Genomic DNA, 16,645 nt, shown 5'->3' with positions numbered 1-16,645 from the left:
AAAGAAAAGGAAATACTGATTTTGGAATCCAAATGTCAGCTGAGTGCTTTATTATGTCAGTTTAAAGAAAGCGCAACAAAACGTCAGAAAAACAATTTTTGACGTAAGAATTAAGCATTTTCAAAGTTTAGCTCTTAGAATTGATAAAAGAAGTGATTTAAACAACAACAAAATATTTAATGTCAACGAATATTACCATTGAGGATTAAGGTTCAAATTAAGGCTTTGTTTTGTGTTTGATTTTAAAAGATAAAGAAAAAAGAGCTTCAATAGAATAATCAAATGTTGAGTTCGATGATAAATAATGTTTTTCAACCTAGTAACAATATGCTAGAACAAGAATACTAGACGCACCAATCTTTCTTTAACAAGTGCAGCCCTTGGAATCAATTAAATAAAAAAAACTAGTTTTTTTAACTGAAAGTAAGGAGCGATATTAAAACTTAAAACGAACAGAAATTATTTCGTATATGAAAGGGGCTGCTTTCTCATCAACGCCCCGCTCTTTGCGCTAAAGTTTGACTCTTTCTACTAATTCTTCTTTTTAAAACAGTAAAAAACTTTAGCGTAAAGAGAGGGGCGTTGATGAGGAAGCAGCCCCTTTCATATATGAAGTAATTTCTGTTTGTTTTAAGTTTTAATGTCGCTCCTTACTTTCAGTAAAAAAAAAATTTGTTTTTTTATTTAATTTCTGAACGTTTTTGAATCAATGCATGTTTTGATTTTGGCTCTCCGCAGAGGAATAATTAAAACGAAATTTGCATTTTTTTTCTTTTTTTGGCAAACTATAAAAATAAATTTAATTAAAGCATTCAACAATCTTGAAGATTAAACCTTATAAAAGATAAAGAAAAACATTTTATAGCCAGGACCTTATCCAGGATTTATATTCATGGGGGGAGAAAGAGGGTATTTTGGGGGGGGGAGTTTACAAATGAGTTTACATTTCAGGGGGAGGGGTCAAACTCCTCCCCCTCCCTGGATACAGCCTTGTTTGTAGTGGGTAAAGCTGGGATTTTATGTTGTAGGTGGTTTTAGAAAGCTGAAGAAAATGCATCTTAGATAGGATATCCAAATGTAACTTAATTACTTGAACATACAATCTTTATTTTTAGTAGACGTAACAGCATGTTAGAAAACAATATTTGACGTAACAAACCTTTGAGTTTTTAGATCAATAAACAGACGATTCAAACAAATGAATCGTGTCGAGAGACTGTTGACACAACAATGTAGGATTAAACCTTAAGAAGATAACCTTAAAGAGATGTAGAGAGCGCTGGGACTGACAGTAATTAGCTTTGCTGACCTTTGTTGAATAGTTATAAGGATTTGACTGAAATATTTATCTAATCGCTCAACCAATTCGAAATTTCAAATGTTAACGATTTCCTTGATAAATTTTAAGATTTTACAAGTATTTCACTCATGAGGGGTCCCCCATAACCAATAACTGCTTATATGTGTGATTATCTCACCTTTATGTCAGGACTGTTTCCAGCAATTGATTGAGGAAGGACATCTGGACTATGGAGACCGAAACTTGAATCACTCGGCTTTAGCATGGAATTTGGTCGACCTGTAAATCGTAAAATTACTTTCAAAATGCATTAAACTTTGTGGTGCAACCTTTATTTCTAATATAAAAAGGTACATTCGCTTTAAAGATTCTTACCCAGGTGATACCAAGACAATTGACGAATTATTGGGCTCATTGATAGGGTGTCACTAACACTACCCTACTTGAGTATACCCTGGCTGGTTACCAGTTTTGACGTTACTTACCCAAATATAAACACAATTCGCTTGATCTTCAGCATGAAAAGTTGGTATAGATAAATTAAGATTCCAAAAGCTTTTATCTCAATACCATGGTCATCAAAGTCTTCGTTTATCTTTTCATAACGAGTTGGCTAGTGGTAACACAATCATGGACAATTAAATTTACTGATTGATGAAAGGAAAACAACACCACCAAAGCGAGTTGTACCCTGATTAGTTACTCAGTTTGACATCACTGCTCAGCTTTATCTTTAGAAAGCAAAGGTAAACGCAGCGTGATGGGACATAACTGACGCCCAACATAAGAACACTTGCAAATAATATTACAAGTACATTTTTTGTTTTGTTATTATTTTTTTTTATTTTGTCTCGTATACCTTAATGTAAGAAAGAGGTTAGTAATAATGCAGAAAGTATTGTGTTACGCAAAAGGCCAATAATCTAATCGGTATATACTAATACCATGCATTTCCGAGCTTGGTCTCAGCAAAACAAGCTGGTTTTCACATCTTTGGAAAACAAGAGTATAATTAAATTTAAATACACGGTTAGACTTTTGTCCTTTTTATCTTAATAACATGCACTAACTTTCTCAAAAATTAAAGTTCCTAGATGAATGAAACAGTAATAAACTTATAACTTATTATTATTACAGGTATTAATAGATAGATAGTCTTATTTAAAGGTCCAAACAGAACATTTGCAAAACAGAAATACATAAAAAAGCAAAAAAAAACATAGAAACAAAAGCAAAAGATATACAAGCCAAAAAAGAAAGAAGAAAAAAAAACTATGCCTGGTTGAAGCGGATTTAAAAGACTAGAAACAATAACTAGAAACCATTTTTAAGGCATATCTAAACAACCACCTGACTTGTTTTTCTATGTTTGTCTCTATGGAAACCTAGAAAAGAGCGAACCCCCGTCCATAGTAACCGAAAACTTGAAAAGGCGTTTTGAAAAAAAAAAATGTCAAGTGAGGTAGAATTGCCTTTCGAAGCTTATTCGAGAATAAGCATTAATTCTTATTAATTTCAATTAATTAATTAATTTTTTTAGTTAGTCTTGGTTCTCATAATTAATCTTAACGATAAAGAAATTCGTAGGATTGACTAGGGTATGATTTTGTCTTGGAAGAAAACAGCAGTGCTGTGACAATTAATTAGAATGGAAAATCCAGGTTGAGGGAAGATGAAAAGCTGCTTGCTTCGTTTGGGTAAGGCAACGCCTTAAAGGTTTATATTTATGCTTTCCTGGTACTTATAAAGGAATTTATTCCAAGAAAATATATACACACACACACACACACACACATATGTATATATATATATATATGTATATATATATATATATATATATATATATATATATATATATATATATATATATATATATATATATATATATACATTGTTACAAATCATAAACAAGAAAATATAGGAGAGGCACTAAACCTTAAGGTTTATATTTATGCTTTCCTGGACTTATAAAGGAATTTATTCCAAGAAAATATACACACACACACACACACACACACACACACATATATATATATATATATATATATATATATATATATATATATATATATATATATATATATACATATATACATTGTTACAAATCATAAACAAGAAAATATAGGAGAGGCACTAAACCTTAAGATTTGGGAGTAATACTTGGTTGCTGATAGAAAAGTTTTAATTGGTAGTTTAAAACATTTAGTCTTAATCAGTAGTTAACTTGATATATTGTACAGAATATTAGCAATAATTGAGCTGTAACTAGAAAGAAAAAAACCTACCTTTTTGTTTGGCAATTGGACTTTCTTGGGGAGACTCCACTGATTCACAGTCACTGAGACATGTTTCTGGGCCTTCTGTATCAGATTTGTCAGATGAAGGTTTTGGCAGAAACTTTTGGTTCTGTAAAAAGTTCTAGTCATTAGAAAAGTAAACACAAATACTCTTTTCATGAGACAAAGTTTGTCAGTGAAACGCAAACTTTAAAAATATTAGATGACAGATCAACAAATGGGCATACTTGTAAAAAATTCAGGAGCTAAAAACTGTTTAATCTTTTTGGCTCAATATTTCACACAAAAGAATAAAAGGACCAATCAGATTTTGAAAAGAAGGAGTTATACATTGTATATTTCCTTGTCTGTCTAGAATTATCGCTCAGAATTAGTTAGCCTGAAGCTTTAGGTAATCCAGTTTTGAAAATAGCTGGTTATTTTCCTCTAAGCGAATAAGAAAAATACATCATAAAAATAAACCAATGGAATTAGAATTAATTTAATACATGGATGCATAGACCAACAGTCTCTCTTTTCCTCTTTGGTAAGACAGAGAGGAAGAGGTCCTTTCCTGTTTATCCTTAGTAAAAATTATGCTCTAATTTCAAAGTTTGATTTCATGACATATTTTCTTAAGCCGATCCCATTCTTTTCTAAGTCCACCTTGGAAAGCAAAGCCAAATAGTCTGCCTGATTTTAATCTGATTGCTTCGACTGTGTTATATTTTTAGCCAATAAAAAGAACAACAAGCTTTTTATTCACAGGGTTATTTATCAGTAGTCTCGATGATCAGGCTAGATGGTTGGGCTTCCACTGAGGTCTCGTGATTGATTTTAAGGTCATTTTAAGAAACAAATTAAGGAAAAAGTAGAGTTATAAGTGATCAAAACATGTTTATTATTATTATTATTAATTTTTATTACATAAGATTATCTAGCTAAGCTATTGATGTAAAGTCAAGCTTATCTTGTTAAAATATAACAACATACCACATACATTTGGCTACGATATTAGAAAACCCGTTATGTGGAATTGATTCCAAGCCCCGTTAAATTCTGGACGTTTGGTGGTTCGTTCCATTTTCCGGCATCTAATTTCATTCTCAAGATTTAATGCACCTGACCCAACCTTCTTAAAATTCATTTTTTTTTAATCCAATTCTCGGATTCTGAATCTTGAATACCCTAAAAAGGCGACAGCAAAAAAACTGACATACCTTGAGAATGGAATTTTTAGAACAGTCGAGTGTCCGGTCGCAATTTTCGATTTTTTTAGTCTTAAGTACGATTTATGTTGAGTAACATAGCTGTTTTTATTTTACATTGCTACAGCCAAAATGCTTCTTATAGCCTACATAATAGGCTATCTTATTGGCTAACGTGAAGCAGGCTATCACAATTATTTAAAAAGTAAACCTTTATAAATGGTTAAAATTTTAAAGATTTTCAAACATTTTCCTGTCTAATCATTTTATTAATTGCAGATAAGAAATAAGAATTGTATTTGTTACAGGAAGGTAGGTTACTACATGGCCCTATTTCTGTGAACTGAACAAGACAGATTCAAGAAATTATTACTCAAAATTCAAGTTAAAAGAAGCATTACGAACCATGCTCTGACTGCATAAAAAAGACACGAATATGTTGTACTGAAAATAATGTTATTTATATTCTTACCGTCCAGTGAAAATAAGATTTTAGCAGATCGTTATTTATAAACATCCTATAATTCATTTGTTTTTTATATTAATAGCACTTCACTTATACTGTTGAATATTCTGTTAGGTCTCTGACACGTTATAAACATACTGATCTAAATATACCAAATATAAACTGCTGTTACATTATTCTAATTGTCTCTCTGAGTTATGATAACCGCAAGTCTGTTCTTTTGCATACTTCAGCTAATTTTGCAATTTATGTATATTCACATGGCTTTTGAAAATAAATAGATTATTTTAATTCGATTTTACCAGGTTTATAATTTTTGGCTGGTTGGCTATCCTCCTACTAACAATTACATTGGTTTACGGGAGATATTTAGAATATAGAGTTGATGAAGATGGGTATAGAGATGGGTATTACTTGTTTTCTAGCCCTGCTGAACAAACTTTGGAATATAAAATCCATTGGGGGGTTAAATTGTTGCCCTAGATGGATATAATCGTTTCAATATTACACACACAAAAAACTTGTTTATATAATTTTCCAAAGAAGGAGAAGCAGCTGCTCAGTTTAAATATCAAGTTGATGTCTTCGCTTGCTCCTAATCCTTCGGAACAGTGTTTTAAGTATTCATCGAGTGAAAAATGGAGTGCCGTGCACCATTTAGAATCCCAGCAATAATTGGCACAATTTCAAGAATCATCTTGACTGGCTTTTATATCATGACTTTAAAAACCAAACCATTCCAACAAGGTTGAACATATAAAGATTATAACTTGTTTTTTACCCAATGATATTGCCTCACATTTGTAGAACGCTGAAAAACTGAGTACGGTGCTTCAGTTAAACGAGTTCAGTTAAATCTCTTAGGGGTGTAGATTCGAGTCGCAAACTTGACGATTTTCAAACAGCTCGTGGTAACGAGCTGTAAGCAAGCAGCTTCGTTGCTCAATAGTAACCAAAACTCTAAAAAACAGAGTTTTGCTAACAATAGATAGATCAAAAGAATCGAATTTGAATGCAGATTGAGAATATATAAGGTTCGTTAAGTTTAATGTTACGTGTCAAAAGTTAAGAGGGTGAAAAAATTTGCCCAATTTTTGAAAAGGAAGAATAACCCACTAAACTTCAAGCGACCTAAACGAAAATCACACCGTCAGATTCAGACAATCCTACTGTAGAGGAATCATGCTACTATATACAAAAATATTTACGCATAATATTTGTTATTGGGAAGTATACAGATACCTTTTTTTTGGGGGGGGGTCCTCTTTTAGGGGATTTACTACAGTAAAATTTAGAATTTGCTTTCCAGGTGGATGTGCTTTCAAGGGGAATTTTAAACTGCGGGAATATGCCAGAAATCCTGAATGAAATTCTTTTTATTTGTCTTACTTTGTCTTCGCCGACTAAATTTAGCGTGTGAAGATGCTCTGGAGGTAATTTTAAGTGGGGTTAGGATTGTCTGAAGGAATTTCTCACGGGGAAGAGTAGGTATTTCGATTTAAAGAACTTTCCGTTGAGGGGGAGGAATTTTATCACGAAGGAAAGATGGATTTTTTGGTATTATTTTAAAAACGACTAAAAATTAAAGTAAAAAAAAGTTTGTTCAGCAGAAAGTAAGGAGTAACATTGAAACTTCAAACGAACAGAAATTATTCCGTATAAGAGGGAAATATCCCCTCCTCAAAACCTCGCTCTTTGCGCTAAAGTTTGTCTTTTTGTCCCAATCCTTTAAGAACGACTCCCGAAATACAAAAGCCGTCTAAATAAGAAGCTTTCTTTAAGTTCTAAATACTTTAGCGTGAAGAACTTTTTTTTATTGTTTTAAAAAGCAGAGTTATGAGAAAGAGTCAAACTTTAGCGTGAAGAGCGAGGTGTTGAGGAGGGGACAACCCCTTTCATATACAGAGTAATTTCTGTTCATTTTAAGCTTTAATGTCGCTCCTTACTTGCAGTTAAAAAACTTGTTTTTTTTATTTAATCTTATTAGAAACGAAAGAAAAGCGTGCTTATGTTTAGAGGTTCATATTACTTAATAAAATTTAGTAATAAAAAGGCCACGGTCATTTTCAATTAATTAGAAATCGAGCGCATTCAAAAGAATTGACGACCAACGATATTCATTGAATATAACCTGACTTTCAACATGACTTTAGGACTCACACGACTGGTAGGCATTGTGCTAAATCTCAGGCAAAACATTGAAATTACTGTTTTGCACCCTAAAGCTACTTTTTATTTAAATATTAAAAAAGGTTAGAATAGGAAACCAGGATAGCTTCATATTGACTGTGTTTTAGCTATGAAAAGATTTTTATCGATAAGTATGATTATTTATTAATCAATTAAAGGCACAGGGTTTGAAACACAATTCACATTATATATATATATATATATATATATATATATATATATATATATATATATATATATATATATATATATATATATATATATATATATATATATATATATATATATATCAGTATTTATTTTGTCTTTGAACTGTGAGGACATAAACTGGATTTAACTTTGAATCTAATTGGATTTTGTCACAAGTGAAATTTAGTACAGTAAGAGATTAAGAAATATGATTAATTTTGAGCATTCAAAGAATGTAGACGTAAGGCGGTTTAATAAGACATAAGTGGTTTAATAAGTGGTTTAATAGCCCTTTTTAACGTTGAATTATAAGTTGCGCCTCTAGAACATTGAAGTTGCGCCTCTGGCTTTTGACTGTGAATGTGATTTCACGACAAGCGAATATGAATGTGTGTATGCGCCTGTTCTGAACTTTGTAGAAACGGCCTTGCGTCACGAAGATGGCGTATTGGCAGAGGCTGCTGTGAGCACAATAGTGAAAGTTTTCCCAAAGGAGCTGATTTCTGATAATCATGCGCGTATAAATGAGATTGCGAAGCAACTTGACGATAATTTGGTACGAACTAGAAGAGCCCAAATTACGAGAGAGATCCTAGTCTCTGACATTTATGAAATCCTAAAAGCTTTAGTATCTACACTTGACTTTTTTTGCATTACTGTCTGAAAAGTATCAGAAGCCCTAAGAATCCCTCAAGATGTGATAACCCCTTTGTCCATGAAAGTCAATGAGTGTATCAATCGAATCAACAACAATGAGCACATATATATTATAAAAAAAAGAAATAATTTTTGCGGGTTTTGGGTTGTCATACTTCAATGACGAAGAAAAATGTGCAAAAAAGGATAGCCTGAAGAAATGCAAATAAATTAATTTGAAAAAAACATGAAACAGTATTATATTGGAAAGGGGTAGAGACACACATAAATAGGAACTGGAACTGTAACTGAAAACTTTACTTTCCTGTGCAATTTTTTTTTTTCATTAAATGCTGCGCAAAAATAATTCTATTCTATTAAAATCCTATTATAGCCGAAAAAAGGCTGAGTAGAGTTGAGAGGTTTATTTTTCAAAATGACATATCCTGTTAACTTTACCAATTATGTTTGGCTGCCTGAACGATACGTAACGGTCAATTACGATTTCACAGTGAATAAGGTTTCGAAGAATAGTAAGAACTTCTCAATTTTATCTTTTTTTCAGTTGTTAAGAATATCACGCTAATAGGTATTTTTCAGGTCAGCCAAAAAGAATACATAAAATTTAAACAATTTCTTTTGAAGTATATTGCCAAAGTTCACCTTAATGACTAATTCTAAGATTTGAAATTGGAATTATTTACTCAAATTAGTAAAATTGGATAAAAAAAATAGTAACAATTGCTAAAGCTAAAATAGCCGGGTCAGAAAATTTACAATGCAGCAGCAAATCTTAGATTTCATCTTGCGACCTATTTAAGAAAAAAACGACAAAAATTAGACAAACTCTTAATAGAACAAGATATGATTACTGATTCAAAAGTAACGATTACTCTGTTACAGATATCATAAGCACCCAGATCAGTGTTGTCAACGCTTTAAAATACACTATACCAGTTTTCCGACTAGAGTTATACTGTCAGAAATTAAATTGTATCACATGGACTGAAGGTTAAAAATTTATACTGTCAGAAATTTAATTGTACCGTGTGGACTTAAATCAAAAATTTACCGTAACAAGGAGCCAAATTTCTAGAAACTAAACGTTGAGCAGATATGTGAAAGGAGTAAGCAAAACCAAGATGTACCAGAGATTTTGTATTGTACCAAAACATTTCCAACTGTACCGCATTGTAATAAAACCACTAAATTGTACCAAAAACGGTTCAGTTGTACCGCTTTGGCAACGCTGGTCTGGACACTGAGGTACCTTGGTCATATCCTTGAAATGCTGGACAACCGATTCCCCCTAGTCATCCTTAAATGGGAACTAACCGGAAGGCGGAAGCAATGGAGAAAACGCAATTAAGGCATAAATATGACTTTATGCCTGCATATTACCTGCATATATGCCTGCACATTATATGCCTGCATATTATATGCCTGCATATTTTATGACTTTATGCCTGCATATTATATGACTACATATTACCTAAATACTTCTTTAGAACCGAAATGGGAAGAGGCCTACCTCAGGCTAGACTAGTGAATATGGTGGGTATCCTTGGTGCCTCTTATAGAACAGGCGCGTCTATGCTAAGGATTACTGTGTAAAGTACTAAAAGTATCAGTGTGGTGGCATACTCACATGGTTTAGAAGAAGCAGTGAATCCGAATGTTTAAGTCGGCCATATTGTAAGGAACTGTCAGATTCGGCTTTTGATATGTCCGATGTGAGAGAAGCAGCCTCAGGATCTTTTCTGAGGCTCTCAGGAAGTCTAGGATCGTCAGTATCGGTTAAGTAGTTTTCTGCATCTTCAACAAGTCGTTTAAGTTCAGATACCCTTTGCACTGCCTGTAAATTTAGAAAAATATTAGTTTCCACAGCATTTCAATACAACAGCTTGCCTACCAAAGTCCTTTACCTGTTTAAAGTACCTGATTTACGAGAGAGAAGAAGTTGGAAGGGGGCTGTTTTAAACTTTCTGTTCCAAACAAATACATTTTCATATTATGAGTATTTCAAAATAAGTTCTTAATATATCTTTGTTTCCTTAGAGACAAGATTGGCCCTCTGGCACCTTACCTTAAAGTAGGCAAGATTTTAGCAGTACGACATGCAGACTTATCATTAAAAAACAAAACAAAAAAACTGCTTTCTTTTTTAATCGTAAAGGTTAATTAGTGTGGATATTAAAAACGTTAAAATTGGCAATGTGCTGCGATTTAATATATCTGGGGTAAAATAATAAAAAAAAATGTGCACCAGTATTTTTTTCACACATCTCTACTGTGTATATAAATAGTTGGCTCAAGATACAAATGCCGGTCCGAGAGACACTCAGATAAACATCATAGGTCCGACAAATATTATTCGATAATATTTGCATTCAAGTGTATACTTCCAGCTTCATAGGTTTCCTCCCTCCGAGGAAAAATTTAGACCTATTGTTAATGCTTTACCCCAACCATTTAATAGAGTGTGCACAACTATACTACCAAAGCCACTATTAATATTCCTAATACTACTGCTGCTGCTACAGATACTACTGATATTACATAAGACAAATAATTTTCAACGTGCTAAGAGAAAGGGGGAATGGGGGAGGGCTCAGTTGAAAATTCAAACAATTGAAAAAACAAGTTGGGCGTATGGAAGCTATAAAATTATAGATCAGTTACCCAAAGGCCTGGTTTTTAACTCAGCTCTTTGAAATTGAAAATATAGTAGGGAATATAATAAAAAACTGCTATTTTTCAGTAATTTTTTATTTCTAGAAAAACAGTCTAATGAAATCAAACCTTCTCAAAAAAAATAATGGAATGTAGTCTCTGTGCAGTAATCAAATTTTACGGTTAAATATCAATTTTTTTTTTGCAAAATGTAACTCAACATTGCTATTCTTAGGAATTCTAGACGAATTTGACTCACCGGTTATATGGTTGGAAGATCTAAAGCTAAAAATTAAAAACTGGTATGTTTAAAAAAAACAATATATAGATTATGGTTTGCTTTGTATTTTGTTTTGTACAATATGTTAGTTTTGAAAATGTATATTTTAGTCTTTCTACCGATGACGATCTCTTTATATGTAATGGAAATATTTAGAGTTTTAGAGAAAGGCACTGTGGTCTGGGAAAAGGATACCTAATTTAAGATGTTACGTCAAAAATCTATTTATTCACGGCTTTAATGTTAAATCAAAATTATCAAAATTTCTTCTTTCTAAACAATATTCACTTTAGTTTATCCTGTGTTTTCAATAGTTGGTGGCTATGGCTTCTTTTGAATGGATTTAATACTTTTAATTTTCTAAATTGTGCTCTTTATTTAACAACTTGGATTGGGTGATCATACATTAATTTTTTGTTTAAAATGCTATACAATGCTATAGTATTTTATTTAGTCTCTTGTAATTTTAAATCGCTCGTTCTCCTTTCGTAGTTTTTTTTTTTTTTTTTTTTTTTTTTTTTTTTTTTTTTTTTTTTTTTTTTTTTTTTTTTTTTTTTTGTAGTTTTCTGCAATGGCGTATCTCGTTCAGTGTTTTTTTTGTGTTATTTTTTAATTTCTTTTTAGAATAGTAATTTATTAACAAGCAAAATCTCACAACATAAAAAACTGACAAACTGCTCTGCTATCATATCATGCTGTATAGTGGGTAATTAAGACATATATGATTACTTACACTTATTCTTACATCATCACGATGAAGAAATAGAAACGTATTTATTTTCTTTAACAAACAAGGCAAAATAAAAAGCCAGCTAATTTCTCTGAAAGGAAAGTAATCAAATGAGCACGATACTTTTTTTTGCTTTCAAGCTTTCAATTATTGCCCGCTGTTTGGCAATTCTTTCCAAAAACAAGGAAAAGGCGGGAGTGTGGTTCCGCTTTACAGTGATCAATTATTGGAAATGTTATTTATTTAAATAATGTTTAAAGTGGGAAAAAGACCAAGAGGTAGGACGAGAAAAAAGGCATTAAAAAAAAATATTGTGGCAAAAGCATCAAATATTAGGGAAAAAATATAATATATATCAAAATTATTTAGTGACAAAATTCGGCACTAACACCAAAGCAGTTTTTACTTGTTTGTTATCTGAAAGTGGGAAATGTGGCATTTAAGTGACATTTATAAAAAAGTGAGATATAAGTGATATGTAAGCTTACGACAATTTAGTCTTTTAGTGACATTTAAGAAATGACAATAAAGAAAGTGAAAATTTAGTGAAAAAATGTTATTTTCTGTGACTTGTAAAAGAGCTTGTTATTATAACTAAACGGCCATTGTGATTCAGTAGTCATTCTTAAATAGCTGGAACAAAAAATAAAACCTTAGCGTAAAGAGCGAGTTATTGAGGAGAGGGCGACCCCCCTGACATGCGTAATCATTTCTGTTCGTCTAATGTTGCTCCTTACTTTCATTTGAAAAAACTTGTTTTGTTTTTTTAACTTAAGTTTTATAAGAACCGAGGCACGGTAAGATTAATACGTGACCCGAGCTTATACAGCCGACAACGGATAAAATCCATTACATATGTTCTAACCATAGACTTATTAACTTATAACAGATAACAGATAGTATGATTTTTCGCTCGCCCTTGCGTTTAAGCAGTCAGTCTTAAAGCATAAGGAAGAAATGTCAAACTTTAGTATAAAGACCACGGGTTAAGAAGAGGGGTGCCCGCATTAGTAACTCTTAGTACTGTAGAATAATAAAATGCAGGGGGGATTCAAATTAGTAAGCCTTTGGTAAGAGATAGGGCAGCGAAATAGATTTTTCGCAAAAAAATTGTTAATGAATATTCTAAATGTTCCTTTTCACAGAAAAAAAAGATAACACTCCAAGTTTTTTTCGCTTATTTACAATTGTTTTGTGCATGTATAAATATAAATGAGACGCCAATTAGCATCTTATTGTGGTTGAATCTAAAATACCTTTCCAATGTTTTGTCCCATACATTAGATACTAGGTTTTGGCAGAAAATAACTTGAGTATTTTCTCCTTCTTCTTTCTTGTAGATTTCAAATATCCAAACCATTGAATTTCTACACTTTCCCGTTACACAAATAAAGAATAATTTCCTCTAACAAAGAGCTCGAGAACACCCATAGTGTCTATTGTCTATTATTAATTGACAAGTTTATGGTCAGAGCGAATATAACAGTTTTTAACCATTGTCGGCAATATAAGCTCAAGTTAGATACTAATATATTACTCGTTTATTTTCGTTTTATTACTTACAGCCCTTTACCAAGGCACTATGGGGGATTATGTTATCCCCAAAGACATTTGAATTCTCAGCTTCATTTTCGGAAAGTTTTTTTTTAACTAAAAAATAAATAATACGTTGAAGGTTTTTGGCTCTTTGTTTTAAGCAACGCTAGATATACTTGAAATACGATTTTACCAGGCATTATTATAATTATTACTTAGTGAGAAATTAATGACAACTAGTAACCAAATTATAATGAGACTTGTCAGAACACTTTAAAAAGAGTAGCATGAAGATAGGTTCTGAAAAAAATCCATCGAATTTCGCTTTGGCGGTCAGATTTCTGGTTGCGCGCTAAAGTAAAACGCCTTCATATGGGAAAATATTTGCTCAATTTTTTTTATGGATCGGAGTTAAAATAATAATTCTTCTAGCGGGCAAAATGTCTAAAGCACGCTTGGCTCGAGACATATCAAAGAATAGTTTGGTTCTTGAATGACTATAATAATTAGTTTCATAAGGTTATTAAGGTGATTACCTCGCTTTGCGAATGATACTCTAGAGTTCCCAGGGATCCTGCAAACGGCAGTGAAAAGGGCAATAAAATTTTTAGAAGTTTGCTTATAAAGAGATAAAAAAAAGAAAGAAAATTTAGTGTTTTCTTAAAGAGAAAGAAAAGATTGGAACTTCATGGAAATATGCAAAGGGTGAAGCTTTGAATATATTCGGCTGAAGGAGAAGTGTAAACAGCTATGTCTACCATAGGAGGCTTGATGCTGCAACCCGTTTTTTTTGCACGGGCAGTAGTAGTATTTATTTGTAGCATGTATTTATGAAAGTTTCGTTTCATGGCTATGTTTTTATTGGCTGTGTATGTTTTGTATTGGCTGTGTATGTTCTGTATTGGCTGTGTGTATGCACATTTTATTGTGTATGTTTTATTGACTGTGTTTTTATTGTAACTCATTGCTATTGTTATTTTACAATATGTAATTTGTTATTAAAAAAGGGCTTACCTCTTCATTTTTAGAATTAGTTTCTAAGAGCTCAATAGAAACCACAGAAGGTTCATCAAATCCAATGCTTTGTCTGTTTACTGGGACTTGATAGATGGAGTCACCAACATTTGGCCTCATGTTTGAAGCTGTTGTGTTTTCATTGTCATATAAGGATAAACTGCTACTTCTGTCTAGGCTATTGTTATTCGGCAGTCTGAAAGATAATAGTCATTTATTAGTATTCCAAGTTTCAAGATCAGGAAAAATATGTATTTTTGTTTTGCCTGTTTTATTTGAAATGAGAAGGATCATAAAATTGAATGCTTAAAAGGTGTATTTATGAAAATTATTTTATGTTTATATTAATGTATAAAGTTTACCAGTAAAAGACACATAACATTTTGAAAACGCTAGAACAACATAGATTTTGAGAATAAAGACCATGTCTAAAATATGAGTTTGAAGGACGAGGCAAGAACATACAATCTGAGAGCCTTCAGCCCCATCCCTCTCCTGAAGTTTTTAAAATGATTATGCATGAACTCATCTTTCTCTGCAAACCTAGTCTGGTTTTTCATTCATTTTTCAAGTTCAGCTTTTCAAAAACATGGAAAATTACTAACCAAAAGTGTAAGTGGATCAACGTTTGTGACACACTAAAGAGCCACCTTTTTGCCACATAGTTGATATTTCTTTTTGGAACTCCGGCACCCTTTAATTGATATTGAAAATCATATACTATTTCAAGTGCATTTGAATTGTCTTCAGCTTCATTATGCTCTTTCCAGATCCCTTAGCCTCTTTTGGACATGATCACCCAAATTACCATTTCCGTAGCTCTCATAATGTTTGAAATTCAGCTTGCTCCAGAGCTGTGAGAGCCCTCATAGGTTTTCCCCAGCGCGAAAGTGTTGTATTTTATTTATTTATTTGTGAATGTTGAAATAAAAACTTGAACTTGAACTTATAGTTGTCATAACTGTTTAATACTATACATGAACATGGTATGTTATTATAACATGGACATATAACATATTATGAACATGGTATATTAGAACATGGTATGTTCTAAAACTGTATTATGAGAGGTTTCAAGCTCCTATGCACAAAAATATGGAATTTTACTTTTTTTGCAAAAGAAACATCACGGAGACGTGCTATTTTTCTCCAGTGGTGATCGTATCGAACTAGTTGTCCAACAAGATCGAAAGAGGGCTCATTGGATCGGAAATCTAAAATTATAGTGCCTTTTTTAAGTGACCAAAAATATTGAAGGGTAGCTAGCCCCTCCCACGACGATTTTTTGCCAAAGTCTTCCGATCAAATTTTGAGATAGTCATTTTTTTCAGCGTAGTCGAAAGATCTAGTAACTATATCTTTGAGGATGACTTGACCCCTCAGAGTCCCAGTGGGAAGGGCCACAAACTATCAACTTTGTGCGTTGTTTGCATACAGTATTGGTTACTGGAAAATATACAGACATTTCTCGGAGGGGGGTGATTTTCCATGATGGGGAAGCCGGATTTCCCGGTGTTATTTAAAGAACGATCAGAAATTAAGTAAAAAAAAAAGGTTTATTCAACTAACAGTAAAGAACAACTTTAAAACTTAAGACGAACAGAAATTATGATGTATATGAGGAGGATTACCCATCCTCAATACCTCGCTCTTTACGCAAAAGCTTTTTTAGAACTCTTACAGAAGCTTATTATTCTAATTAAACAGCCCCTGTGTTTCAGGGGTCATTCTTAAATAATTGGAACAAAAAGTCAAACTTTAGCATAAAGAGCAATGCATAGAGGACGGGGAACCCCTCATATAATAATTTCCATTCGTTTTAAGTTTTAATGTTGCTCCTCACTTTCAGTTGATTTTTTTTTTTAATTGATAATAAACCGAGAAATAATGCGTTGCATCTTTTATTGATTAGATAAAAAAAAAAAAAACAGTTTTTTTTTATGAAAGTACGGAGCAACCTTAAAACCCAAAACGAGTAGAAATTATTCTGCATATAAAGGGTTGCCCCCTTCTCAATACCTTGCTCTTCACACTAAAACTGTTAGCACTTCTAGAAAATCTATTTTAGATATTTTAGATGATTTTAGATTCCAATTCTATTTAAACGTTCCCTGTGTTTCAGTGGGCGTTCTTAAAAAACTGGGACA

At 32.3% G+C, this 16,645-nt stretch overlaps 1 protein-coding gene across 4 annotated transcripts in view; it reads right to left on the bottom strand.

The window, feature by feature from the left end:
- The window catches only part of LOC136036401 (uncharacterized), a 425,531-nt gene that overhangs the window by 49,314 nt on the left and 359,572 nt on the right, over positions 1-16,645 (bottom strand). For all 4 annotated transcript variants that reach the window (XM_065718603.1, XM_065718604.1, XM_065718606.1 and 1 more), the window contains 4 exons: positions 14,499-14,694; positions 9,914-10,120; positions 3,586-3,706; positions 1,479-1,579 (listed from right to left, as the gene is read on the bottom strand). In XM_065718603.1, the coding sequence (XP_065574675.1) occupies positions 1,479-1,579; positions 3,586-3,706; positions 9,914-10,120; positions 14,499-14,694 (625 nt within the window). The remainder of the gene's footprint in view (positions 1-1,478; positions 1,580-3,585; positions 3,707-9,913; positions 10,121-14,498; positions 14,695-16,645) is intronic.

Source organism: Artemia franciscana, chromosome 15 (genome assembly GCF_032884065.1).
Source record: "Artemia franciscana chromosome 15, ASM3288406v1, whole genome shotgun sequence".
NCBI classification, from domain to species: Eukaryota; Metazoa; Arthropoda; class Branchiopoda; order Anostraca; family Artemiidae; genus Artemia; species Artemia franciscana.
The sequence above is the reverse complement of the archived record's forward strand: the minus strand, read 5'-3'. Positions and strand labels throughout refer to the sequence as shown.